This window comes from Neolamprologus brichardi, chromosome 20 (genome assembly GCF_056152115.1).
Source record: "Neolamprologus brichardi isolate AB-2024 chromosome 20, ASM5615211v1, whole genome shotgun sequence".
Lineage (NCBI taxonomy): Eukaryota > Metazoa > Chordata > Actinopteri > Cichliformes > Cichlidae > Neolamprologus > Neolamprologus brichardi.
In genome coordinates this window covers 19,332,290-19,354,884 of record NC_142123.1, presented here as the reverse complement: position 1 = coordinate 19,354,884, position 22,595 = coordinate 19,332,290, and the positions used below count along the sequence as shown (strand labels likewise).

General features: G+C 40.7%; 1 protein-coding gene across 1 annotated transcript in view; it reads right to left on the bottom strand.

The window, feature by feature from the left end:
* The window catches only part of plch2a (phospholipase C, eta 2a), a 72,328-nt gene that overhangs the window by 31,521 nt on the left and 18,212 nt on the right, over positions 1-22,595 (bottom strand). Inside the window, 3 exon segments of the mRNA XM_035913630.2 lie at positions 704-907; positions 17,098-17,191; positions 19,189-19,359. Coding sequence (XP_035769523.2) covers positions 704-907; positions 17,098-17,191; positions 19,189-19,359 — 469 coding nt within the window.

Here is a 22,595-nt window from a genome sequence, read left to right as displayed (position 1 = left end):
GTGTGTGTGTGTGTGTGCGCGTGTGTGTGTGCGTGTGTGTGTGTGTGTGTGTGTGTGTGTGTGTGTGGGGGTGGGGGTGGGGGGGGGGGGGGGGGAGTGTGACCCCATAAACAACTTCCCTAACCCTGCTGGTTTGGAAGTCCAACAGTTCATCTAAACAAAAGGCACTTAGCCTAAAACAGATATAGACACGTTTATTCTACCATAAAACAATAAGAGAAGGTATGCCCTCTTCCATGCTCCCAGAATGTGAGTGTGAATGCCAGAACACTCTGGAATGCACACCAAGCCTATGCAGACTTCCAAAGATCACACATCCTATCACTACACAATCAATTATACACCTCTAAGCACATATGGTTAAATATTTCTAAGCATAAATGACAATAAACAATATAAATCTAACAGTAACCACTCCAATAAAAGCATTAGTTTTGGTAGTTTGCTCCTCTGGAGCTTTGAGGGGTGTGTCAACACAATGCCCCAGCCCTAAAGGTCAAGACAGTGCAATACTCAGGCTAAATTAAGAACACAGCTTATTACATTAATTGGTGTTACAGTGTTGTCTGAGTAAGATTCTGTAAACTGTTGAATTAAACAAACAAGGCAATCCAAAAATTGGGACAACTGCCTGCCTTTAAGAGTATGACACTATTTAAGTTGTACCTGTGTACTGTGAGTGTATGTATGAGTCCATGCTAACCTTCCACACAGCGACAGCCAGACTGCAGCACCCAGGCATACATATCCACCCTGGACTGTGACATTAACTGATCACCCATCAGGTAAGTGTTGTGTGATGAGGCGATGAAGTAGTTGCACAGGGGCTGGGTCATGTCCTGGTTCACGCTGTAGTGATCTGGGTTGAAGATGTCCCCTGCTGGGCTGCGCATATAATTTGTAAAACCTGGAACGAAGTTGGACAAAGAATTTTCCTACAGGGTTCGTCTAATCATTTATCCAATCATTTGGTCTCAGGTCTAGTCTGAAGTGTAGGTTCAACTATATTGGAAATTGTTAAATCTTAGTACTTTAATGTAGTAGTATGTTCTGCACAGGTATAGCTCTGAGTTTGGAAACATGGAAATATGTTAACTTTAAAGACTCAGATTCTATATGTCATTCACAATGCTTAATTAAAACATAAAATATAGAAATTAGTGAATGCAATATTTTATCAAGACATATAATACAGATAAATATTATAAAACTTTCGTTCCTTTATTTAAAAGAAAATGAGAACAAAAATGAAAAAAATCACAACATTAAGAGAACAAAAATACTTTTCAGTATTAGACAAAAGATGCTGAAATAGCTGGATTATACTGCTTGTAGTTTTACATGATATTAGCAAAACATTGGGGCATTTCCTTCATATTGCTATGATGATAAAAAATATGGTTTTACACTAAAGTTTTAAACTAAATATTTCTATTGCAAAAAATCACTTCTTTTGTTCGCCCTTGCTTGCTGCTTCTTAGTGTTTCATCTTTAACTTTATGCTTCTTGGAGATCAGCTGGTCTTTTGCTGATGTAGACTTTTAGCTGACACATGATTGGTCATTTTGCCCAAAATCAAATTTCAGAAGCATTTCCTAAAACCAGTGTTGGGCAAGTTACATTAAAAAAGTAATTAATTATAGTTACTAGTTGCTTCTTCAAAAATGTAACTGAGTTAGTAACTGAGTTACAATATTCTAAAAGTAATTAATTACTTGAAAAGTAACTATTGTGTTACTTTAGTTTAATTGGCCATTTTTAACTACTTTTGATGTTTCCACATTTCACCTTAAAAACTATTTACTTTGCCTTGTTTGGTAACATTCTTTTCAGCACAACCTCACGTGTCTGAATTTGCAGTTATGTTTTCATTTTGACATACTGTATTAACACAATTGATCTAAAACCAGACAAAAAACATAAAATCAGAGTAGAAAAAGTTATACTTTTTACTGTAACAACCACAAACATGTTTAATGAATCATATTTCATAACTTTAAATGTAAATATAAATTGTCAATTTTAAAATCCTATGTACAAGTTTTGCAAACAACAAAGTTATTTGCAGCCATTTACCTTTTACCTTGATTTTTTTAAATAACCATTTCAAACTATTTACATAACAATCAGCTGTTCTGCATTCAATAAGATGCCACACAAATTATTTGTGCCACTCCAAATATTTCTGTCCACTATAAAGGAGAACATCACAGCCTGATACCTGCAGGTCTGACAGCATCAGGTGTATCACTCATCCTGTTTTCATTCAGCAGTCACCGCATTGTTCTGACACACAACACAAAACTATCCACGACACTACACACTAACTACACAAGACAACACATTAACTACACACTCCAAACACACTAAACGTCACAAATCTCTCACATTTCTCTCTCTCTCCCTCTCTCGCGGTCACTCCTAAACTTCCCCCTCTTCCTAAAAAACCAAATGTCATGTTACCATATCATTTTTGATTGGTCGACATGGTGCATTTTTACACCAACACCAATGGCCTGTTTCTGTTTATTTTTTTTATTTTTTGGTCATAAGCAGAGAGTGCTTGCTAGCACTGTCCTTAGACGGTAAACGTGACGAAACTATTCAGGAAAAAACACAGCGTATATATTGTTTATCATGAAGTGTCATCTTGAAGTGGTCATGTGATTGGCTTACCATGACTACTTTATTGTTCCTCAGTCAAACAGCAGCACTCATGTGATTGTTTTGCCCCCTTAGGCAGGGCAGAAAGTGAGCAGAGCTGACCCCCCACCCACTTGAAACGTAAAGGCAAATAGGCGGAGCGGTTAGTGCTACGTTTGTGTAGATTTGTGCAGGTAAAATTAGTGTTTGTGCTGCTACGGTTTCTGAGATATAACGATTTTAATTCTTACAGCCTACGCTGTTTAACACCAGTGTCTGTGGCAGTGAGTTTCACCAGCTGTGGAGTTATGCACTTTTATAGAAGACTGTCCACTTTTTTTTAGGCTTGCTGCATATTAAGTTTTATTATTATTTTTTATAGTAAACCAATTTAGTCAGTGGAAAGGTTGATATTTCTTTTGGTACCAGTGCAGACACGTACACAAGGTAGGCTAAAGTTTTTATTTTTTTCTGTGGAAAACTGTGAGTTACATGTGAAGTAATTCATGTATACATAAATTATTATTTTTTCACATACCCAGTTTGTCTCTATGATTCTATTTTGAATTATATATGTTCATTATTATTATTGTAGCTGTCTCAGAAAAAATAAAGTGTTTGGTTTCATAGGTTGCCATCTACATGTAGAAAATTGAATATTCCACAGCACCTAGGCCAGGGATCTTCAACCTGCGGCTCTAAAGCCACATGTGGCTTTCTGGCCCCTCCACTAAGACCAAGTAAGTTATGTTTTATTATAAAGACAACAAGAAAGGGTTCTGTTAGCAGTTAGTTTTTTATGAAATATCTGCATTGACTATTCACAGAATGTACATGGCTTTTAAAAGTGATTTAAAGTTTCTTAGCTTCAAAACTATTTCCTGTAAATTTCAGGTTGTAAAGGTTAGATGCCTCATTTTCTTCTGAAATCTAAAGATAAACATTTTCATTTACATTTCCATAGCTTTCACTAGGGCTGTTCGATATAACCATATATATCGGATGACAATATAAAAACGTCTATCGTTTCATTTTACACTATCGTTTGTTTCATGGTGTCGCAAAATAAACTCTTTACGGCAATATTTTTTCATTGTTTTGATGGTCACTATAGTGGCTATACTAATTTCTTAAAGTTCTCTCTTTCTCTTATATTTTATATAACCACACTACGGACGGACAAGCGCCTGTTTTTATGCGTTGTGGCTAGCAACAACGACGGTAAAACCATCGCGTGTCCGCTTGTTTATGTTCCACATAAACCTTTCACAATAAAGCTCAAGATCCTGTTGAGACTTTTCAAAATAAACTGAATCACATGAAAGAGCAGATTATTTACAGATGAGAAGTAAAAAAGAGCTGCCAGGTGCTAAAAAATAAACCTTAGACTCAAACATTAGAACAGGCTTTTCCCCGCAGCACGCCGTGTAATAAATACTCACAAAGAAAACGGCGTTACAACTTATGTCTAAAAATGTATAGCTTCATGCATCGGTTAAAACACTTGACTCCAGCTACATGACGCGCAGCTGGAAACACTTCACGCAAGTCGAGCTGCCCGAGATTCACAGAATTTACAAAAATGTTACATTTTTGTGATTTATATCGTTATCGGAACGATAGAATTCTTATATCGGGATATGAGATTTTGGTCATATCGCACAGCCCTAGCTTTCACGATACAACAACTCATTTTCTAGATATTTATAAGCTCTTTCTTTTTTTTAGGCTCTAGACATGTTTTGTAGCAGCAGGGAAAAAAGGGGCCCTTTGAACTGAAAAGGATGCTGACCCCTGACCTAAGCCATGAGGTAAACACAAAACAAATACAGAAAAATTATTGACAGAAAAATCGAACGGTTACTTTCAAGAGGCTACAGGTGAAGGTGAATGGGTGTGTAAAAGCAAATATACATCAGACTGACAAAGAAAAGAGCGTTAAAAGATTTTTACTTTTGAACTTTAACTTTATATGCAAAACTGAACTTACTGATAACACACACTAGCCATATTGAACACATGCAACTGTAATGAACCAAATAAAACAGAAAAATGGCAACACTCATTATACTGTGTATAACAGTATAATAACTGTGAGTAACTGTCCCTGCACAGAGCTCATTTCCTGTGGTGCTGTCTTCTGTTTTGAATTCTGATGGACACAGAGATGGATTGGAGAGTGGCCTGAGGCAGGTAGACTCAGGTAGGCCAAGTCCTGCTTCCACAGCAGTGCCAAGATGAACCATAGCAGACTCTTTGAGGACAGAGATGGCAGGAGAAACAAATGGCACTTCCCTTGTCATTCCTTTGCTGAAGCACAGCACTGCTACTGTGAAGAGCAGCGTTTTGTAAAATAAACACTTAATATATTCCTCATTGTCTTAGCAATTACAGCAGAGATATTGCACTGAGCATCAATTTGGATCGCACCAGACCTCAACTGGTCAGCTTCGAACACTGCACTAAGCAGCTCTGCCCTCCTCCTGTATGTTTGATGGGTCACACCATCTGTGGCAATGGCTTTCACCAGCTGCAAGACTGGGTTTTCACTGTCTTTCAGAACAGCATTTTGAAATGTGGAGCTGTCACAGAAGGCACAACATAAGCACTGAAAAAATGCATCAAATGCACAGGTATTGAGCACAGAGATTGTTGATTCCTCTAATCTAATAGGGCCTATTATTAAAAATGTTATTAAAAATTATTAAAATTATTAAAAAATGGAAACCTTCATCAGCCTATTTAATAGGCTTGATGAAGGTTTCCATTTTTTAATAATCCCACCTTCACTCTTTTGGCCCGAAAAGATTCATCTGCATGGAGCCATTCGGTACACGGAGAGAGGGTTTTTTTGGGTGGAACAGCTAGGCCCCTCCAGTTCTCAGCTGCATCTTCATCAGCTGGAGGAATGTTTGTGGCAGCATCAGATCCCACAAACAGGTGAGCATCCATTTTTATTTTGTCTTCTCACTGTGAGTTGTTATGGATCCAGAATTGGCATCTGTGACTTCCAGTGATCCCACTGTTGCCTCATCTTTGGTCTTTTCTTTTGCAGAACAAATCCGCATATTTCCCTCGATGAAGGAAAGATGACAAGCAATAAAGCGATCAACTCGAACAGGCAAGTTTTCATGTCTGAAAAGGCCGTGTTTGATGTTTTTGAACTCAGCTTCAACAGTGGCTCACCTTGCTGTGATGCTGGTGCTTTGGAAGAGAGGGACCATTATTCCTGTCCAGAGTGGCAAGTAACTTGCCAGTCTTATTATATGAGGAATAATCTCAGGGAGAAAGTGAATATTATCTCTATCCCCGTTTGCTGCAGCAAGTGACCTGCTCTCCTCACATATTTCTGTTACCCATTGTCATAGGTCAGTCTGGATCTCATCCACTGAATCCACTCTCCCACTTTCCTCTGTCTGTTCATCTGGAATGATGATGGAGTCTTGAGCAATTTGGGCTTTCAGGTATTTCTTGCACCTTTCTGAAGGAAGAGGGGCTCCAGAACTGTCATCAACTTCTGCCTCACTGAGGGCCACAACAGTGATAGCACGGAGCTGTTTTGCATGGTCCAAACATTGTGACTGAAGAAGTTTTGCTAATGACCTGACAAAGAAATCTTTAACATGATGTGTTTTCTTCTTCAGGTAGTCCCACTGGCATATCATCTTGATGCAGCGCGCAACATCAACCCTGATAAAACAAGGGAGGAGTTTGGCAGACTGGGTTCCAAGAAGGACATGAAAGCATTCATTAAGGTAGGACTTCAGATCAGGATGAGGAGTGAAAACCTTGACCAGAGCTACCAGAATTGCCAGAGAAAAGTCACTCACAGCTTCCTTTGGTACAGGTACACCTGCATGAATCCATTCTGTCAACCAGTTTGCGATGGCATTAACATCATGTTTCTCTGATAGCATTTGCACCACTGGGATACCGGGGAAATTGTTTTCTGTCAGGATACCTTGATAAAGGAAGATAAGGCCAGATTTCCCATTTGGTCTCAGCAGTTTTTTCACAACTAAACCGGTTGCATCAAAACACATAGTTGGGGGAGATTTTTTTGACAATGTCTTGTACACATGAATCTGAGTTTTGACTCTAGTAGTTACAGAAAAACCTGTCCAGTCCAATATCTCGGATGCTACCACTGTGAGGAACACTATATTTTAATAATTGCAGAGATGCAATGGGGTCCTTATCTCCTAATTCCAAGTCTTTTCTCTCTTGTTTGGCTTTTTGCAGAGTGGCCAAATTTAGAAGGTGGCTTGGCTCAGGATCTCCAACATCCATCAAATCTGCTGCCTTTGCTGACCTCCATACAGCTGGTTCCATTCTGCCCTCACACAGCTCTTTAGCAATCTGTTCACGCAGGTTTCCAGACATGAACCGCTTGGAGTGGCCAGTGTGCAGGGAGAGATCTGTATTTCTCATGAAACCACTGGACTATTACTATTACTGTCACATGACATTTCTAACTGGCCATGACACTCCTTACAGTCGCCTCTAATGTTCAGATAATTATTGGTGACAGTTGGATGGACCTTTGCTCTTCGGAACACAAGTGTACATGTATTTTAGATTTTCTTCCATACAAGGTCATTGATGATGTGAGTCCAAGTGCCAGGCTTTAAAATTGTGTATTCTTTTTTTTGAGAAGGAGAAAACTTGTCATTGTATTTAACCTTTTCAGGAATAAATTTAACCCAGTCCTTAAAAGGTACTTCCAAGTTCAAAAGCTTGACAGTTTTCTTGTCCAGGAGAAATGCTACGTGAATCTAACTCTCCTTCACTATTACTTTCCAGATTACTTTCCTGATCAGTGATTTCCAAAGCTGACCAGATGTTGTGTCTATTTAGCTTCACAAAAGTGTACAGGGCCTTTGCTGACATCTTGTTTTCTAGCTGCTGACTCAGCTCTTTCCAGACTGGGGCAGCTGGAATGGCTATTTTGCCATTTTGGACTATGGCCTCTTTTGAATTGCAAAGAATTGGAAAAATGGAAACCTTGTCTACAGATGGCTTTCGAACCATCTAAATAAAAAAAAAAACACACACACTATGTTTAGGACGGAGCAAAAGATGACTTCTGACCTATATATTAAGCCAGGAGAAACCCCTACCCCAAGTTCTCCACCAATCTACACTTTCATATTTTGTTGAATTCTTGTTTTTAAGATGGAGCTATTTAATTTGTGAGTTTTATTGACTTGAGTCTGAGTGTTTAACCCATTAACATGTACTGTACAGCACTTAGGTCCAGTGTACCGGATGTTTTTAAAGTGTTTTAGAAACATAATTTTCATAAAAACATAAAAAGTTTTCTTGGATTTGCAAATTTGTAATTGCTGTATTTTTGAAAATGTTTAACATTGAAAAAAATCACTTTGATCCAGCCATATCATGTATTAACTCAGTAACTAAAACCTTTAAATGTAAGCTTACCTTGTTCAGAAATCAGATTTAACACGCTGTTGTCAGAATCCTTCAGAAATAGTCATGCCAAATAATACTTTTTTCTGCCAAAAAATGTGTATTTGATGCAAAAGACTGCTAGCTTGTTTGTTTTTCGAAAAGTGTTCATGGGAGTGTAAAATGTAGTTTTCAATAGGGTTTTTTTAATCCACTCTAAAAACAATAAATCCTCAAGCATTTGCATCATAGTTTTAGGAATGAAAAATAATTGAAGTAAAGAAATTGAAGTAAAAAAAACAAACAAAAACTACACTCTACAAATTTAGCTGATTAAATACATTAACCCTTGGATGCACAACCTACCAGTACCTACACTCTTCCACGAGTGGGGTCAAAAATGACCCCAAATAGAAACAATGCATTTTGCTATAAACTCAGTTGTTATTCTTCAAAATCTTTAAAACGAAGAGTTGTAATATTTTCATATTTGAGGTATTCCTCATAAAACATGATTGTGACATGAGGCCCTTTTAATTTTTATTTATTTTTTTCATTAATTTTAAGAAATTGCAGTTTTTGTATCAGTTGTATCACTTTTGTATGCTTGCTCGGCCTATAATGCAGAAGCTGGGTCTTCCCTCTGAAAGGCACAAGTTGTTCATCCACTGTAACACAATCACTGGGGATGAATTTCTGCCTGCAGTTGACCAGGAACGGGCCCCATAGAGGAAAGCTGCCATGTGGTTTGTTTTCAGTCCATAGGCTCTGGTCCTCTTGTCATCAAAGTGCAAGAAACGGCGAATATCTTTAAATCTTTGAATTGACATAGTGGCCTTGTACAATGGGTTATGCAGAGGACTCCCAAAAAGCACACCGACTGGTACATCCCAGTTCTTCTCACTTCCTGCAAGAATGGTCAATCAAATGAAGGCCAGGAGCTTTTGTTTGATTACATTTTTCCACTCTTTTCCCCTGTCTGTGGCTACTCTTCGTGCCTCCATGTTTGTGCATGTCAGCACCTCTTCTATTATATTATCAGACATGAACATCTTCCATACATCTATTGGGGAGACAGTACTAAACCCAGGTGCAAGCCCTGGCCGACGAATTCAGAATATTGTGGCTAGAGCAGTAAGAGGGGCTCATTCTGTTAGACTAAATATTTATTTCGTCTTCAGAGGACTCCTCTGTATCTGACTGGCCTTGTTCAGTGGGGGGGGACAATAGTCTGGGTCCTCTATATCTGAGATGTCAGATTCTGAGTCAGTGCCTCCGATGGGCTCTTCATCCCATCCGTCCTGGATCCTTTGTAGGGCCACAGGGATCCTAGCTGGCCTCATAGCAGCCATGTTACTTTAAATATTAAAAAAAAACATCACAAAGTACGATGTTTGAAATGCACAGGAAACTATAAACAGGGCTGCACATAAATGGTCCGCAGGTGCACATTTGCTGTCAAAATAAAAGACGCGTACCAGATAAGAAGTTGGGACGCTCATTTGTGTACATTAGATGTTCTGGAGGAGGACAGACATTTGTTCAGAACTCTTAAAGATGTCGAAGAAGCAAGCTCCGTAAGCAATTAATTCGGTGTTCCTCGACCGCAAAAGAGGCACGTATTCTCTGAATTTCCAGGAATACTTTTATTTTGACAGCGAATGTGCACCTGCGGACCACTTATGTGCAGCCCTGAATATAAATCATGTATGTTACTGTGTAAAAATTAATTCCTGATCCATCAGAAGTGTAAGTGGGTCAGTCCGAGTTGCTAAGAATGAAAGTTCCATAGAAGATTCCATAGGAACTGCTTGGGGTCATTTTTGACTCCACTTGTGGAAGAGTGGGGTAGTGATACAAAAACTGCATTTTTTATAAATTAATGAAAAAATAAATAAAAATGCAAATGGCCTCATGTTACAAACATATTTTATGAGGAATACCTGGAATATGAATATATTACAACTTTGCATTTTAAAGATTTTGAAGAAAAACAACCCATGGGGTCATTTTTGACCCCACGTGTGCGTCTAAGGGTTAAGAAAAGTTTATTTTAACAGAAATTTATTGAACAAATGAAAAATACAAAGCAAAAAGTCATTTGAAATTTTTTTTTTCAGCATTAATACCATAACAGCACATCTCAGAAACCGTAGCAGCACAAACGCTAATTTTACTTGCACAAATCTGCACAAACGTAGCACTACAAAAGGAGACCATTTTGGTCCGATTTGGAAGAGTCTGGGGGGATGGTGACGTCATCAGCCAAAAATATAACTTTTAATATCTCAGAAACCGTGGCAGCACAAACAATAATTTTACCTGCACAAATCTGCACAAACGTAGCACTAAAAAAGTAGACCATTTTGGTCTGCTTTGGAGCAGTCTGGGGGCCGACAATAATGCTGCCATGTGCAGCATTATTGATGAACTAGCATAGTTTAATATTATGTTCTTTCTTTTTTGTTGTTTCTTTGCTGAACTCTGTAAATAAGGCACTTTCGTACATGGTATACAGAATAAAATAAAGTTTAATATCTGAAAAACCATAGCAGCAGAAATGCTAATTTTACCTGCACAAATCTGCACAAACGTAGCACTAACCGCTCCCCCTATTTGCCTTTACGTTTCAAGTGGGTGGGGGGTCAGTTTCACTCTGCTCAGAAAGTGATAGCTGTCCGCGGGAGCGCGCGCAGCTGCTTAAAGCTATAGCGCCCAGATTACTTACAGCTACTTCCGTGCAACTGATATAAGGTGCGGTAAACTAAACACAGCTTCAACCGTCTGTTTGTTGAAAAATAGTAACGCGACCGCACCGCATTTTCTTGTTAGTAATGGTAACGGCTAAACGTCTTCATGGGGACGTAACAATGTGGGGGCTCGTCCAGAATATGAATGGAAGGTACAGCGATTAGTACGTTTAATAAGTTTTGGCGTGTTGTTTGCCAGTCGTTTGATTAGTTGTATTGTATCTCTCTCCAGTTAGCATAGGGGAGTGTGTAGCTAATCCTGGGTGGGGATTTGTTCTCTGTCCAGTTGGAAAGGGAGGATCGTGAGAGGGATGTCCAGCTGAAGAAGGAGTTGGAGCTTAAGCGTTTAGAGGCAGGGCTTGCCAGAGCCAGGGAGGTTGAATTGAAAAAGGTGGAGGCAGAGACAACTGTCAAGTTGCGACATTTGGTACTCCAGCAGGCTTCCCTTCCTGCGACTGCCTCCATTCGGCAGGCAGACGCACTGTTTGATGTCGTCTGGTTCCGGTGTTCTGCGACACTTAGGTTGACAGTTACTTCGAGTCATTTGAGCGAATAGCCACAGCCTTGCACTGGCCAAGGGATTCGTGGGCTATTTTGCTACAATGTAAGCTGGCAGGTAAAGCTCATGAAGTTTGTTCCTCGTTGTCAGCTGAGGACAGCCTGGACTTTGACAAGCTGAAAAGGGCTATCCTGCTGGCTTATGAGCTGGTCCCAGAAGCTTACAAGCAGCGTTTCTGGGGATTGAAAAGGGGACAGGGTCAGTCCTATCTGGATTTTGGAAGTGTCCTTTTCGATCGGTGGTGTGTGGCCTGCAAAGCTACTGACCTGGCTTCGATCCGTGAACTAATTCCTAATCATAGAGGAATTTAAGAACTGCATTGCTGAGCGCATTGCAGTATATATTAATGAACATAAGGTTTCCTCGCCACAGCAGGCTGCAACGCTGGCTGATGAGTTCGTGCTTGTCCATAAAACCAGTGTCAGTAGGTATGACCGACGCGATGCCCCAGTGAAGGCTAGCGAGGTGCCAGCTGTGCAGTACCCAAAGAGTGAGGTACTTGTGTCTCGTCCCAAGGCAGACCGAAAGTGTTTTTTCTGTTTTAAGTCTGGCCACTTGATCGCAGATTGTGAAGCTTATAAACGGAAACAATCAGTCTCAACTTCACGTAAACCAAAAGGGGTGGGGCTGATTAAAACCATGCCTCCTGTCAGTAGGCCCACCTCCCCGGAGACCCCAGATAAATGTTTTAAGCCTTTCATTTTTAAGGGGACAGTTTCGCTGTCTGGTAAGCCCGGGGACGAGCGTAAAGTGCCCATTCTGCGTGATACTGGTGGCTCACAGTCCCTCAAACAAGCTAGTGTGCTTGAATTTGATGAGAAGTCTGACTGTGATGCTAGCATCATCGTAAGAGGTGTTGGGATGAATTTTGTGCCTGCTCCCCTTCATTGTATTTGGGTACAGAGTGAGCTGGCGGGTTTTTTTCAGTGGCTGTGCAGCCTTGTTTTCCAATTAATGGGGTGGATTTTATAATGGTAAATGACATAGCGGGTGGGAAAGTTTATCCTACCCCTGAGCAATGTTCCCTCTAATTTTTCATGTGTCTGAGCGAACGCACAAACTCCCTGAGCGGACACTTGGACCACTGTGAGCAACAGCAGACGTGTGCACTGTGGTCACGCCAGCATCAAATCCATCCCAGTTACATGGTTTATTAAAATAATAATAAGTTACAGCATTTACATTTATGTTAGACTACTTTTAATTAACTGCTTTAGCCCACTAACAATGAAAATTTGAAAAAATCTTGTTCATGACCTGTGTAGTATGTCAACACTATTGGAAGTAAAAATAACTTGAACTCCAATTTTGAATCTCCAATCTTTCTTTTCTTTTTTTTTTAAAGCTCTGACTTGTATTATGAGTATGAGTCTGCGGTCTGGGAGAGACTCCTGTAACTCTCTTTCTGCAAAATACAGTATATAATGACCAGTGTTGGGCAATTAATTATAGTTACTTTTTTGAAGAAGTAACTATATAATTAATTGCCCAACATTGGTCATGCAAACAAAGTTTTTTGCAGCTGTTTACCTAAAAATGCAGCCAAGGCGGGTTTTTAAAAAAAATAAACATTTCAAACTATTTACAGAACAATCAGCTGTTCTGCATCACATTTGATGCCACACAAATTATTTGCGCCACTCCAAAAAATAATTTCTGTCCACTATGAGATGAAGGAGAACAACAGCCTGATACCTGCGGGCCTGACAACAGGAGATGTATCACTGCTGTAACACCTGTAACATTCAGCAGTCGCCTCATTGTTCTGACACACTCAACAAAACTATTGACTACATTACACACTAACTACACAAGATTTGCGCTAAACGTCGCAAATCTCTCACATCTCAAAACACCGCCGTCACTCCTAAAACTTCCTTCCTCCCTAAACAACTAAATGCCATGTTGCCATGTCATTTTTTTGATTGGTCGACATGGTACATTTTTCGACCAATTGGAAAGGGTGGGGGGTTTTTTTGGGTTTGTTTTTGCTCACAGGCGGAGAGTGCTTTCCAGCGTTTTCCTTATAAAACACTGGTTTTACCGAAGAAAACCAAACATTGTATATATTTTTATCATAACTCTGGTTTTAAGTGGCCTATCAACACAATTTAAAAACTGGTATAAAGTCCACACTTTTTCCGTCAACTGTTCGGTCTGTCCTGCTCACATCTCCAATGGTTGTACACGTTGTCATTAACGTGGCTTCACTCCACATCAGCCACGCCGCTTCGCCAGCTAAAACACCGGTGTCGGCACATAAGGACGCTGTCATAGCCTGTCAACGACGTTCATTAGCTGCGTATATACGAATGTGAATCGCGTGATTGGCTGGACTATGGGATAAATTGGCATCGTTCTAATCCCATAGGGGAGCAGCCAGTCACTTACTGACTAACACTGCAAAACAGAATTGTTAACGTATTTACTTTAATTTCAATTTAGGTTAGTTTTTTTTTTCTGCGCAACGCAGATTTTTTGTGCGCGGAGACCGTGCCAGCAGTGCGCAATTGCGCACGTGCGCAGCTTAGAGGGAACATTGCCCCTTAGGTGACCAACAATCCTGTTGTAGAGCCTGTTTTAGATGCCCTGAGCCAGCAGCACCCAGATGTGCTCCCTGTGAACGTTCTTACTTGTTCTCGTGCCCAGCAACAAGGTGGGGGGGGGGGGGGTTGATTTGTCAGGATCAGTGATTGGCTCTATTCTAGAGAAGGATGTGATGCCCTGTACTGATGAAGGAGATAATGGAGCCTTAGAGTCGGCTCAAAGTGTAGTTGAGCCAGCTCCTGAGTCTGAAGCTCCTTTTCTGCTCACTTGGGAAGCACTTGTGGAGGCTCAGAAAGAGTACCCTTCATTAGTCAAGTGCAGCTCAGGATGATGGTGGTGAGGGGAGCAAGAAGCAGACATTTTTCATTTGGGAAGGTTTATTGATGCGCAAATGGACCCCAAGGCCTGGAAAGACTGGAGTACAGTGCGGCAGATAGTGGTTCCGACAAGTCTGCGGCACAGTTAGCACATGATCATCAATGGTCAGGTCATTTGGGTGTCACCAAAACGTATGACCGTATACTGCAGCATTTCTTTTGGCCGGCAATGAAAGCAGATGTAGTGCAGTTTTGTAACACCTGTCACATTTGCCAGCTTGTGGGTAAACCGAACCAGGTGGTGCCCCCCGCCCCTCAACGTCTTATCCCTGCTGTCGGTGAACCATTTGAGCATGTCCTGGTAGACTGTGTTGGCCCCTTACCAAAGACGCGGGCAGGGAATCAGGTCTTGTTGGGCGATCGTGGCTCAAGAGTTGGCAGTTTGTCTTGTAATCGGAAGGTTGCCGGTTCGTTGTGTTCTTGGGCAAGACACTTCACCCGTTGCCTACTGGTGGTGGTCAGAGGGCCCGGTGGCGCCAGTGTCCGGCAGCCTCGCCTCTGTCAGTGCGCCCCAGGGTGGCTGTGGCTACAACGTAACTTGCCATCACCAGTGTGTGAATGTGTGTGTGAATGGGTGGATGACTGGATGTGTAAAGCGCTTTGGGGTCCTTAAGGACAAGTAAAGCGCTATACAAATACAGCCCATTTACCATGACAGAACAGGCAGACACCGCTGGGATGGCTGTCCCTGGTTCAGCCCCTGCTTCCCTGGTAAGTGTAGAAGTCAAGGGCGATGATGATCTGGGTACCCTTTCCGAGGAACAGCAATGTGGGCGGTTGTCAAATGGGATGGGAATGTTACATCCTGTGAGGCTTTGGGAGTGTGTGGGTGGGGTGTTTGCCCGCTCTCTCCACCTCCTCCTCTCTTGCCACTCCTACCCCCTCTGTCTCTCTCACTCTTCTCTCTCCTCAGGACACAACTGTTTTTGATTAGCCTCGTTTGCCACCAGGGCCCAGTCAGCAATCACCTCTGAGCAGTGTTGGGCAAGTTACTTTGAAAAAGTAATTATAGTTACTAGTTACTTCTTCAAAAAAGTAACTGAGTTAGTAACTGAGTTACAAGATTCTAAAAGTAATTAATTACTTGAAAAGTAACTATTGTGTTACTTTTAAAAAAAATGTTTAACCCTCTGGGGTCCAGGGTATAATTGGCCATTTTTAACTACTTTTGATTTTCCCTCTACATTTCACCTCAAAAACTATTTATTTTGGCTTGTTTGGTATCATTCTTTTCAGCACAACCTCATGTGTCTGAATTTACAGTTATGTTTTCATTTTGACATACTGTATTAACACAATTGAAAGGGGTCCCTTTGAGGGGTCCCGAAAAGCCCTATATAAATTCAATCCATTATTATTATTATAAAACATAAAATCAGAGTAAAAAGTTATATTTTTTACTGTAACAACCACAAACATGTTTAATGAATCATATTTCATAACTTTAAATGCAAATATAAATTGTCAATTTTAAAATCTTATGCACAAGTTTTGCAAACAACAAAGGTTTTAGAGAAGCAGTGTTCAGTTTGAAGAGATTTTACAAAAGAGTATGGGTGAGACAATGATGTTCAGATTTTTAAATGTCACGGGGATTTTCTTAAGAAAATATCCAGGCCTTAAAACCGTCATGGTCCACACTCCAGCCCAGCAGGTGGCGGTAAAGCGCCTTTAAATTAGCTGCAGAAGAAGAAGCAGCAGCTAAACGCGGGATGTCAACAAACGTCTAGAAACTAACTCCTCACAGCGATTCGTTACATTTATTACCCTGACAGTGCTCGCTGCACTATATGAGTGACCTTCGTTGAAATATTGAATGCAGGACTATAGGGTGTCCGCGGGAGCGCACGCAGCTACTTAGAGCTGTAGTGCCCAGATTACTTACATAGACAGCTACTTCCGTGCAACTGATATAAGATGCGGTAAGCTGAAGACAGCTTCGACGTCTGCTTGTTAAAAAAATAGTAATGCGACAGCACCGCATTTTCTTGTTAGTAACGGTAACGGCATTGTAACGATAGAAATAGTAATTAGTTAGATTACTCGTTACTGAAAAAAGTAACGGCGTTACAAGTAGCGGCGTTATTCCCATCACTGCCTCTGAGGCTATATAAGCTGGGGATGAACTGTGAGTGAGGTGGTTTTTTCCCTCTGTGGCTCTACACGTTTTACCGCTAGGTTTTGGACAGACAGCCTCCTTGCAAGTAGTGAGTAGACGGGCTTGTGGGCCCCGGAAGTGTCTCCCCTTGGTGAGGAGTTAAGGAAGAAGTGTGGGAAGTGCCTCCCTTATTTGTTTGGTAGTTTTTTTCTTTTGTTGCTGCGAGTGTTTCCTTTGTTTCTTTGGCATTATTGGTAAAACGGCGTTGCCGGCTCTTAAGTTAAGATTATTTGTAATAAAGCCATATTGTTTGTAATAAAACTATATTATTATAGAACACCTCTGTCTGTTTTCCTTTTCATTCTATTTCTGGACCCATTTGTTACTGGTCCCCACACTCACACCCCTAGACCCCTTCGTGGGGACGTAACAGGCGTTGTAATGATAGAAATAGTAATTAGTTAGATTACTCGTTACTGAAAAAAGTAATGCCGTTACTTGTAACGCCATTATTCCCATCACTGCCTAAAACCAGAAACGATGTAAGCACTGAATGAAAAGAAGCTGCTAGAATCTGAAGATAAAAGTCTTTAACACATCAACCACAACCTGATTCTTCACTATAAGACTGCACTTCAAAAAGCAGTATAATGCAACAGGGAAGCCATTTACTAGAAGAAAACTAAGAGTATTCAAAATTTAAGAGGAACTTACCATCAATTCCCAAAACGTCTTGCTTTTGGTTCTCAGAGCACGGCTCAAATTTGCTGATGATGTCCAGGCAGTGGTCTTTACTCACCTTGGCCATCTATAAAATGTAAAAAAATTCATGTCACAAATACCTCTTTGATCCAATTGGTGATCTGGCTGCACGTTTTTATTTTCATCTTGGCTTCAGGAATCAGCTGTTTGGCAGCTGTCCTCATTGGTCAATCAGATTTCGACCTGACATTTTTACAATGTCTTGACACTGTTAGCGTGTTAAAGGTGTCTTTAAACAAAAGTCCAAAAATAAGACAAAGTTGAACTGAAAAATTGGAAATTGGAAACAACAACAAGTAAAAAAAAAAAAAAAAGTCTTGCATTAAACAGGACATCAAGCATTTTTGTGTGTATATATTTTCATAGGGGGACTAATAATTCTGTTTTCCTCTGTATGTTGTCCTGTAATCACAGGTCAGAAACACTAGCTGTGGTATTGCTGTGTTCAGCTTTTTGTGTCATTTCATATAAAAATGTCAACAGAAAAAGAGTTGGAACAAATGCAGAATGCACTTACTTTCATTTCAATTCATTCCACTCCAATCAAATGTTATCTATATAGCCCCAAATCACGTCACAGCTGGCTCAAGTTGATGTGTAATAAAATAAAAAAATAAAAAAGAACTCTCTCAGACTATCAGGCAGCTTCACTGAAAGATAACTGACTCCATGTTGATAGATCAGGGGTCTCAAACTCCAGTCCTCGAGGGCCGCTGTCCTGAAACCTTTCCATGTGTCCCTGTTGCGCACACCTGAATACAATTAGTAGCTCATTAGCAAGAGTATAGAACAGCGGTCCCCAACCCCCGGGCCTCGGACCGGTACCGGTCCGTGAGTCGTTTGGTACCGGGCCGCGAGAGTTGAGGCTCAGGTGTGAAATGCATAGTTTTCAGGATTTTTATCGGTTTTCAGCATTATTTTGTTATCGTTTTTATCGTTTACTCGGTTTTCCTTGGTCTTTTCACATGTATTATGAATAAATTTTCTTTTTTTTGGTACCGGTACTAGTTTTATTTTGTTGTATTTATCCGCGATACCTTAAAGGCCGGTCCATGAAAATATTGTCGGGCATAAACCGGTCCGTGGCACAAAAAAGGTTGGGGACCGCTGGTATAGAACTTGAACTATAGAACTTGACTGCATGCTGAGGTGGCAACCCCTAACATTCATTCACTCATGAGCTGCTGTAACATGAATCAAATGGCTGAATTGCCTCCTCAGCATGCAGTCAAGTTCTAGAGTCTTGCTAATGACATACTAATTGTAGGTGTGTTGCAACAGGGACACATGGAAAAGTTTCAGGACAGCAGCTCTCGAGGACTGGAGTACAAGACCCCTGCTGTACATGGTGGAACAGTGGTAAGCAATGTTGCCTCACAGCAAGGAGGTCTTGAATTCGACTCCACCATCTGGCCGGGACCTTTACGTTTGGAGTCTGCATCAAGGGAAATTCTATGCACAACAACCCATAATGTCAAAGCTAAGAAAAACAGCTCCATCAGGTTTGAGGTGTGGGCCTTTTCCAAATCGTGTTCGATCAACTTAATTTACTACAGCTGGACTCCAATCACGTTCTAGAAACATCCGACTGATGATCAGTGGAAACAGGATGAACCTAAGCTCAGTCTTGACTGTTATGGCAAAGGCTGTGAATACTTATGTACACACTTTACTGTTGCTTTTTATTTTAATACATCTTCAATAATTTCAAGCAAACTTTTCTCACTTTGTCATTAATGTGTATTGTGTGTAGAAGTTTGAGGTGATAATTTGTAGCTAGACTCACAGAGATGTGCCCACCTGCTATAGTGCAGGATATGGGATTTAAAGCACAATCAGCAACATCTTAGTTTGGCTCTGATCAGCAGTAAACTGACTGGTGCAACTCTATTTTCTAAGTCTGCAGATGAGTCGCATTGTGGGTTTTCACAGTAAAGAACACCACGAGAAATAATTTAAAACAAAAACAAAACAAAACAAATTTAAAAAATAGCCGCTTCAATAAGCAAAGTAACTTTGAGTCCCATTAGAACCAGTTTGTACCTTTTGCTCAGTCTCCAGGAAGCGGGCCAGGTCATCAGTGTTGAGATGGTCCTTGTGGTTGCTGTAGCTGAGCATGAGGAGGTACAGATCCCTGCGGGTTGACATCATCTTGTAGAAGGAACAAAACTCCTCAAAGCCCAGAGTTCCCTGGGTGTCATCTGTGTCTGCCTCCTACGCATCAGGTACGAGACAAATTTCCAGTGTTAGAAAACAGTCTTAATACTGTAATACTGCAATACCTAATACTCTTTATAGTGCTTCAAGCAGGACTACAGGGTTTCCTTGTTTGCCTACTAGATAATAATAAAAGATCAGAATTGATTATTGTGATATTTACAGCTGATTTTGTCTTTTGTCTGCAGAGCAGCTTCATGCACACTGGGCTCACAACATTAGAGACTTATACACATGCTTCTATGGCAGGGGTGGGCAACTCCAGGCCTTGAGGACCAGTGTCCTGCAGGTTTTAGGTGTGTCCTTGAGCCAACACAGCTGATTTGAGAGCTGATTTCTGAAAAACTAGTTCATGCATTTATTACCAGCACAGAGGATGTGCTGGTATTGTCTTATCAGGTCCGTGAGATCTTCAACTCCCACCTCCAGCAAAACATCAACAGCATTCTGAAATGGCTGGGGACATTAAGCCCAAACGGACCACGTTCTGCACCTCTATTGTTGAGGCTGCTACAAGGAGCCCAAAAAGGTGAAGGGAGAAGGGAGCCATCAAACTGAAGGAGGAGTCCTACTCGGCTTGGTTACCTAGTGGGACTTTGGACGCAGCAGATCAGCAGACCAAGCCAAATGCTTGAAGAGAAGAACGTTTTAGGAGTGACAATGGTGAGAGAGAGAGAGCAAGTGAGATAGCGAATGATATCAATAGCGAGTTTTGAGATGTGAGGCCAGCAGGTTTCAGCCCTGTGATGTGTTCCTCTGTCTTGTGGTAACTATTACCACAGAAACTATTTTTGGAGTGGCACAAATAAATTGTGTCGCATCTCAATTGTTCTGTAATTTTAGCGGTAGGAATATTTTTAAATGGTTGTCCAAAAAAAAAAAAAAGAAAAAAAGACTTGAGGTATTGGCTTACTTTATGCAGCAGTTTTTTAATTTACAAATTACAGTTGCATTTCAAGTTATAAAGATGATTCAATAAACATATTTGTGGTTTTTACAGTAAAAAGAAAATCTAACCATTTCCTACTCAGATTTTTTGTTTTTTATGTGGTTTAGATCAGTTCTCTACAGTATGTATATGTAACTATAAATTTAGACATGTGAGGATGTGGTGAAAAGAATGATATCAAATAAGGCAAGCTAAATAGTTTTTAAAGGTAAAATCAAAAGTAGTGAAAAATTGCCCCACTGGGTAAATAAACGCTGTCTTTAAGGACAAGAGCTTATTCATTTGTAACCCGGGCATGTAGTGGTACTCGTATCAGCAAATACCTTGACCCATGGTGTTCGTATGGAAAAAGTTAAATGGATGCACACCCACCTGCCCTGTTCCACAGTGGTTCACTGCAACTTTTTCCCTCTAACAAATTTTACTGAAAATTCACTTGCTAGTTTCCCAAATAGAGAAAAGTAATGTTGTCTGATACAATACTACTAATACATCCATGAAAATGTTTAGTTATTTATGGTTAGATTTGATGATGAAGTCTGTGGTGGACTGGTCTACCCTCATTTACATGACTGCACTGCTTTATCTGTTCTCTCTGTGTGCCTTTTACTGTTCATTCTTAGTGTGGTAAAGTATATTCAGTAACGTGTGGAATGTGATCATATGTAGTATCGCTACACACTGAGAAAGAGGTAAGGACACTATTATTTATCTTCATTGTAAGTAGATTAAACCAAAGAATGAGTTTAGAGATCATTAACACACAAATCCTCATCAGTGTCAGAACACACCTGCAATACGCCAGAGGCCATCTGTGTCCCAGCAGCACCATATGGCTGACTGTCAATAGATCGCTTGACTTAGTGACAGGAATCCAGCTAAAAGGGCCAAATCAACCTTCAGCACACTAATCCTTTAGCCAACATCTATATTAGTTACAGTCTGTTCCCTGCTCACTCACATACTGCTGTCTCATGTAACCTAGTAACACCTTTCTTGACCTGGATTGACAGTGGATCGTATTTTACACATTTTACAAGCTGTATTAGCTTTTGCACTAGCAAGCTTAGTAAGTCATGGATCACATCTACTTGTAGATGCTGTTGCATTGCTGTAAGTAAATTAACCAACAGCCTCTGGAGTGAGTTTTCTTTAAAGGAATACTACAACCGTTCACTTTATACATGGGAATTAATTTGTACCAAATAATATCAAATGTGGACATTTTAATTTAAAAGCATAATCTGCCCCCTGGCTCTCAGCCTCATATCCAATGCATTGAATAATTTACCTAATCTTATAAAGCTGGCCAGTGCAGGGAGATCGAGGTTGGATATGGATACAGGTGGAATATTTTTGCATCAGAAGACGCGAAAGCGGGCAAGAGTGCAGCAGAAGATGATGGTGGTGCGTGTTAGCAATTTCAAGCTGTTAGTTCGACCCCTGGCCTCTCCAGTCTGCATGCCAAATATCCAAATATACAGTGGGGCAAAAAAGTATTTAGTCAGCTACCGATTGTGCAAGTTCCCCCACTTAAAATGATGACAGAGGTCAGTAATTTGCACCAGAGGTACACTTCAACTGTGAGAGACAGAATGTGAAAAAAAAATCCATGAATTCACATGGTAGGATTTGTAAAGAATTTATTCGTAAATCAGGGTGGAAAATAAGTATTTGGTCAATAACAAAAATACAACTCAATACTTTGTAACATAACCTTTGTTGGCAATAACAGAGGTCAAACGTTTACTATAGGTCTTTACCAGGTTTGCACACACAGTAGCTGGTATTTTGGCCCATTCCTCCATGCAGATCTTCTCAAGAGCAGTGATGTTTTGGGGCTGTCGCCGAGCAACACGGACTTTCAACTCCCGCCACAGATTTTCTATGGGGTTGGGGTCTGGAGACTGGCTAGGCCACTCCAGGACTTTCAAATGCTTCTTACGGAGCCACTCCTTTGTTGCCCGGGCGGTGTGTTTTGGATCATTGTCATGTTGGAAGACCCAGCCTCGTTTCATCTTCAAAGTTCTCACTGATGGAAGGAGGTTTTGGCTCAAAATCTCACGATACTTGGCCCCATTCATTCTGTCCTTAACACGGATCAGTCGTCCTGTCCCCTTGGCAGAAAAACAGCCCCATAGCATGATGTTTCCACCCCCATGCTTCACAGTAGGTATGGTGTTCTTGGGATGCAACTCAGTATTCTTCTTCCTCCAAACACGACGAGTTGAGTTTATACCAAAAAGTTCTACTTTGGTTTCATCTGACCACATGACATTCTCCC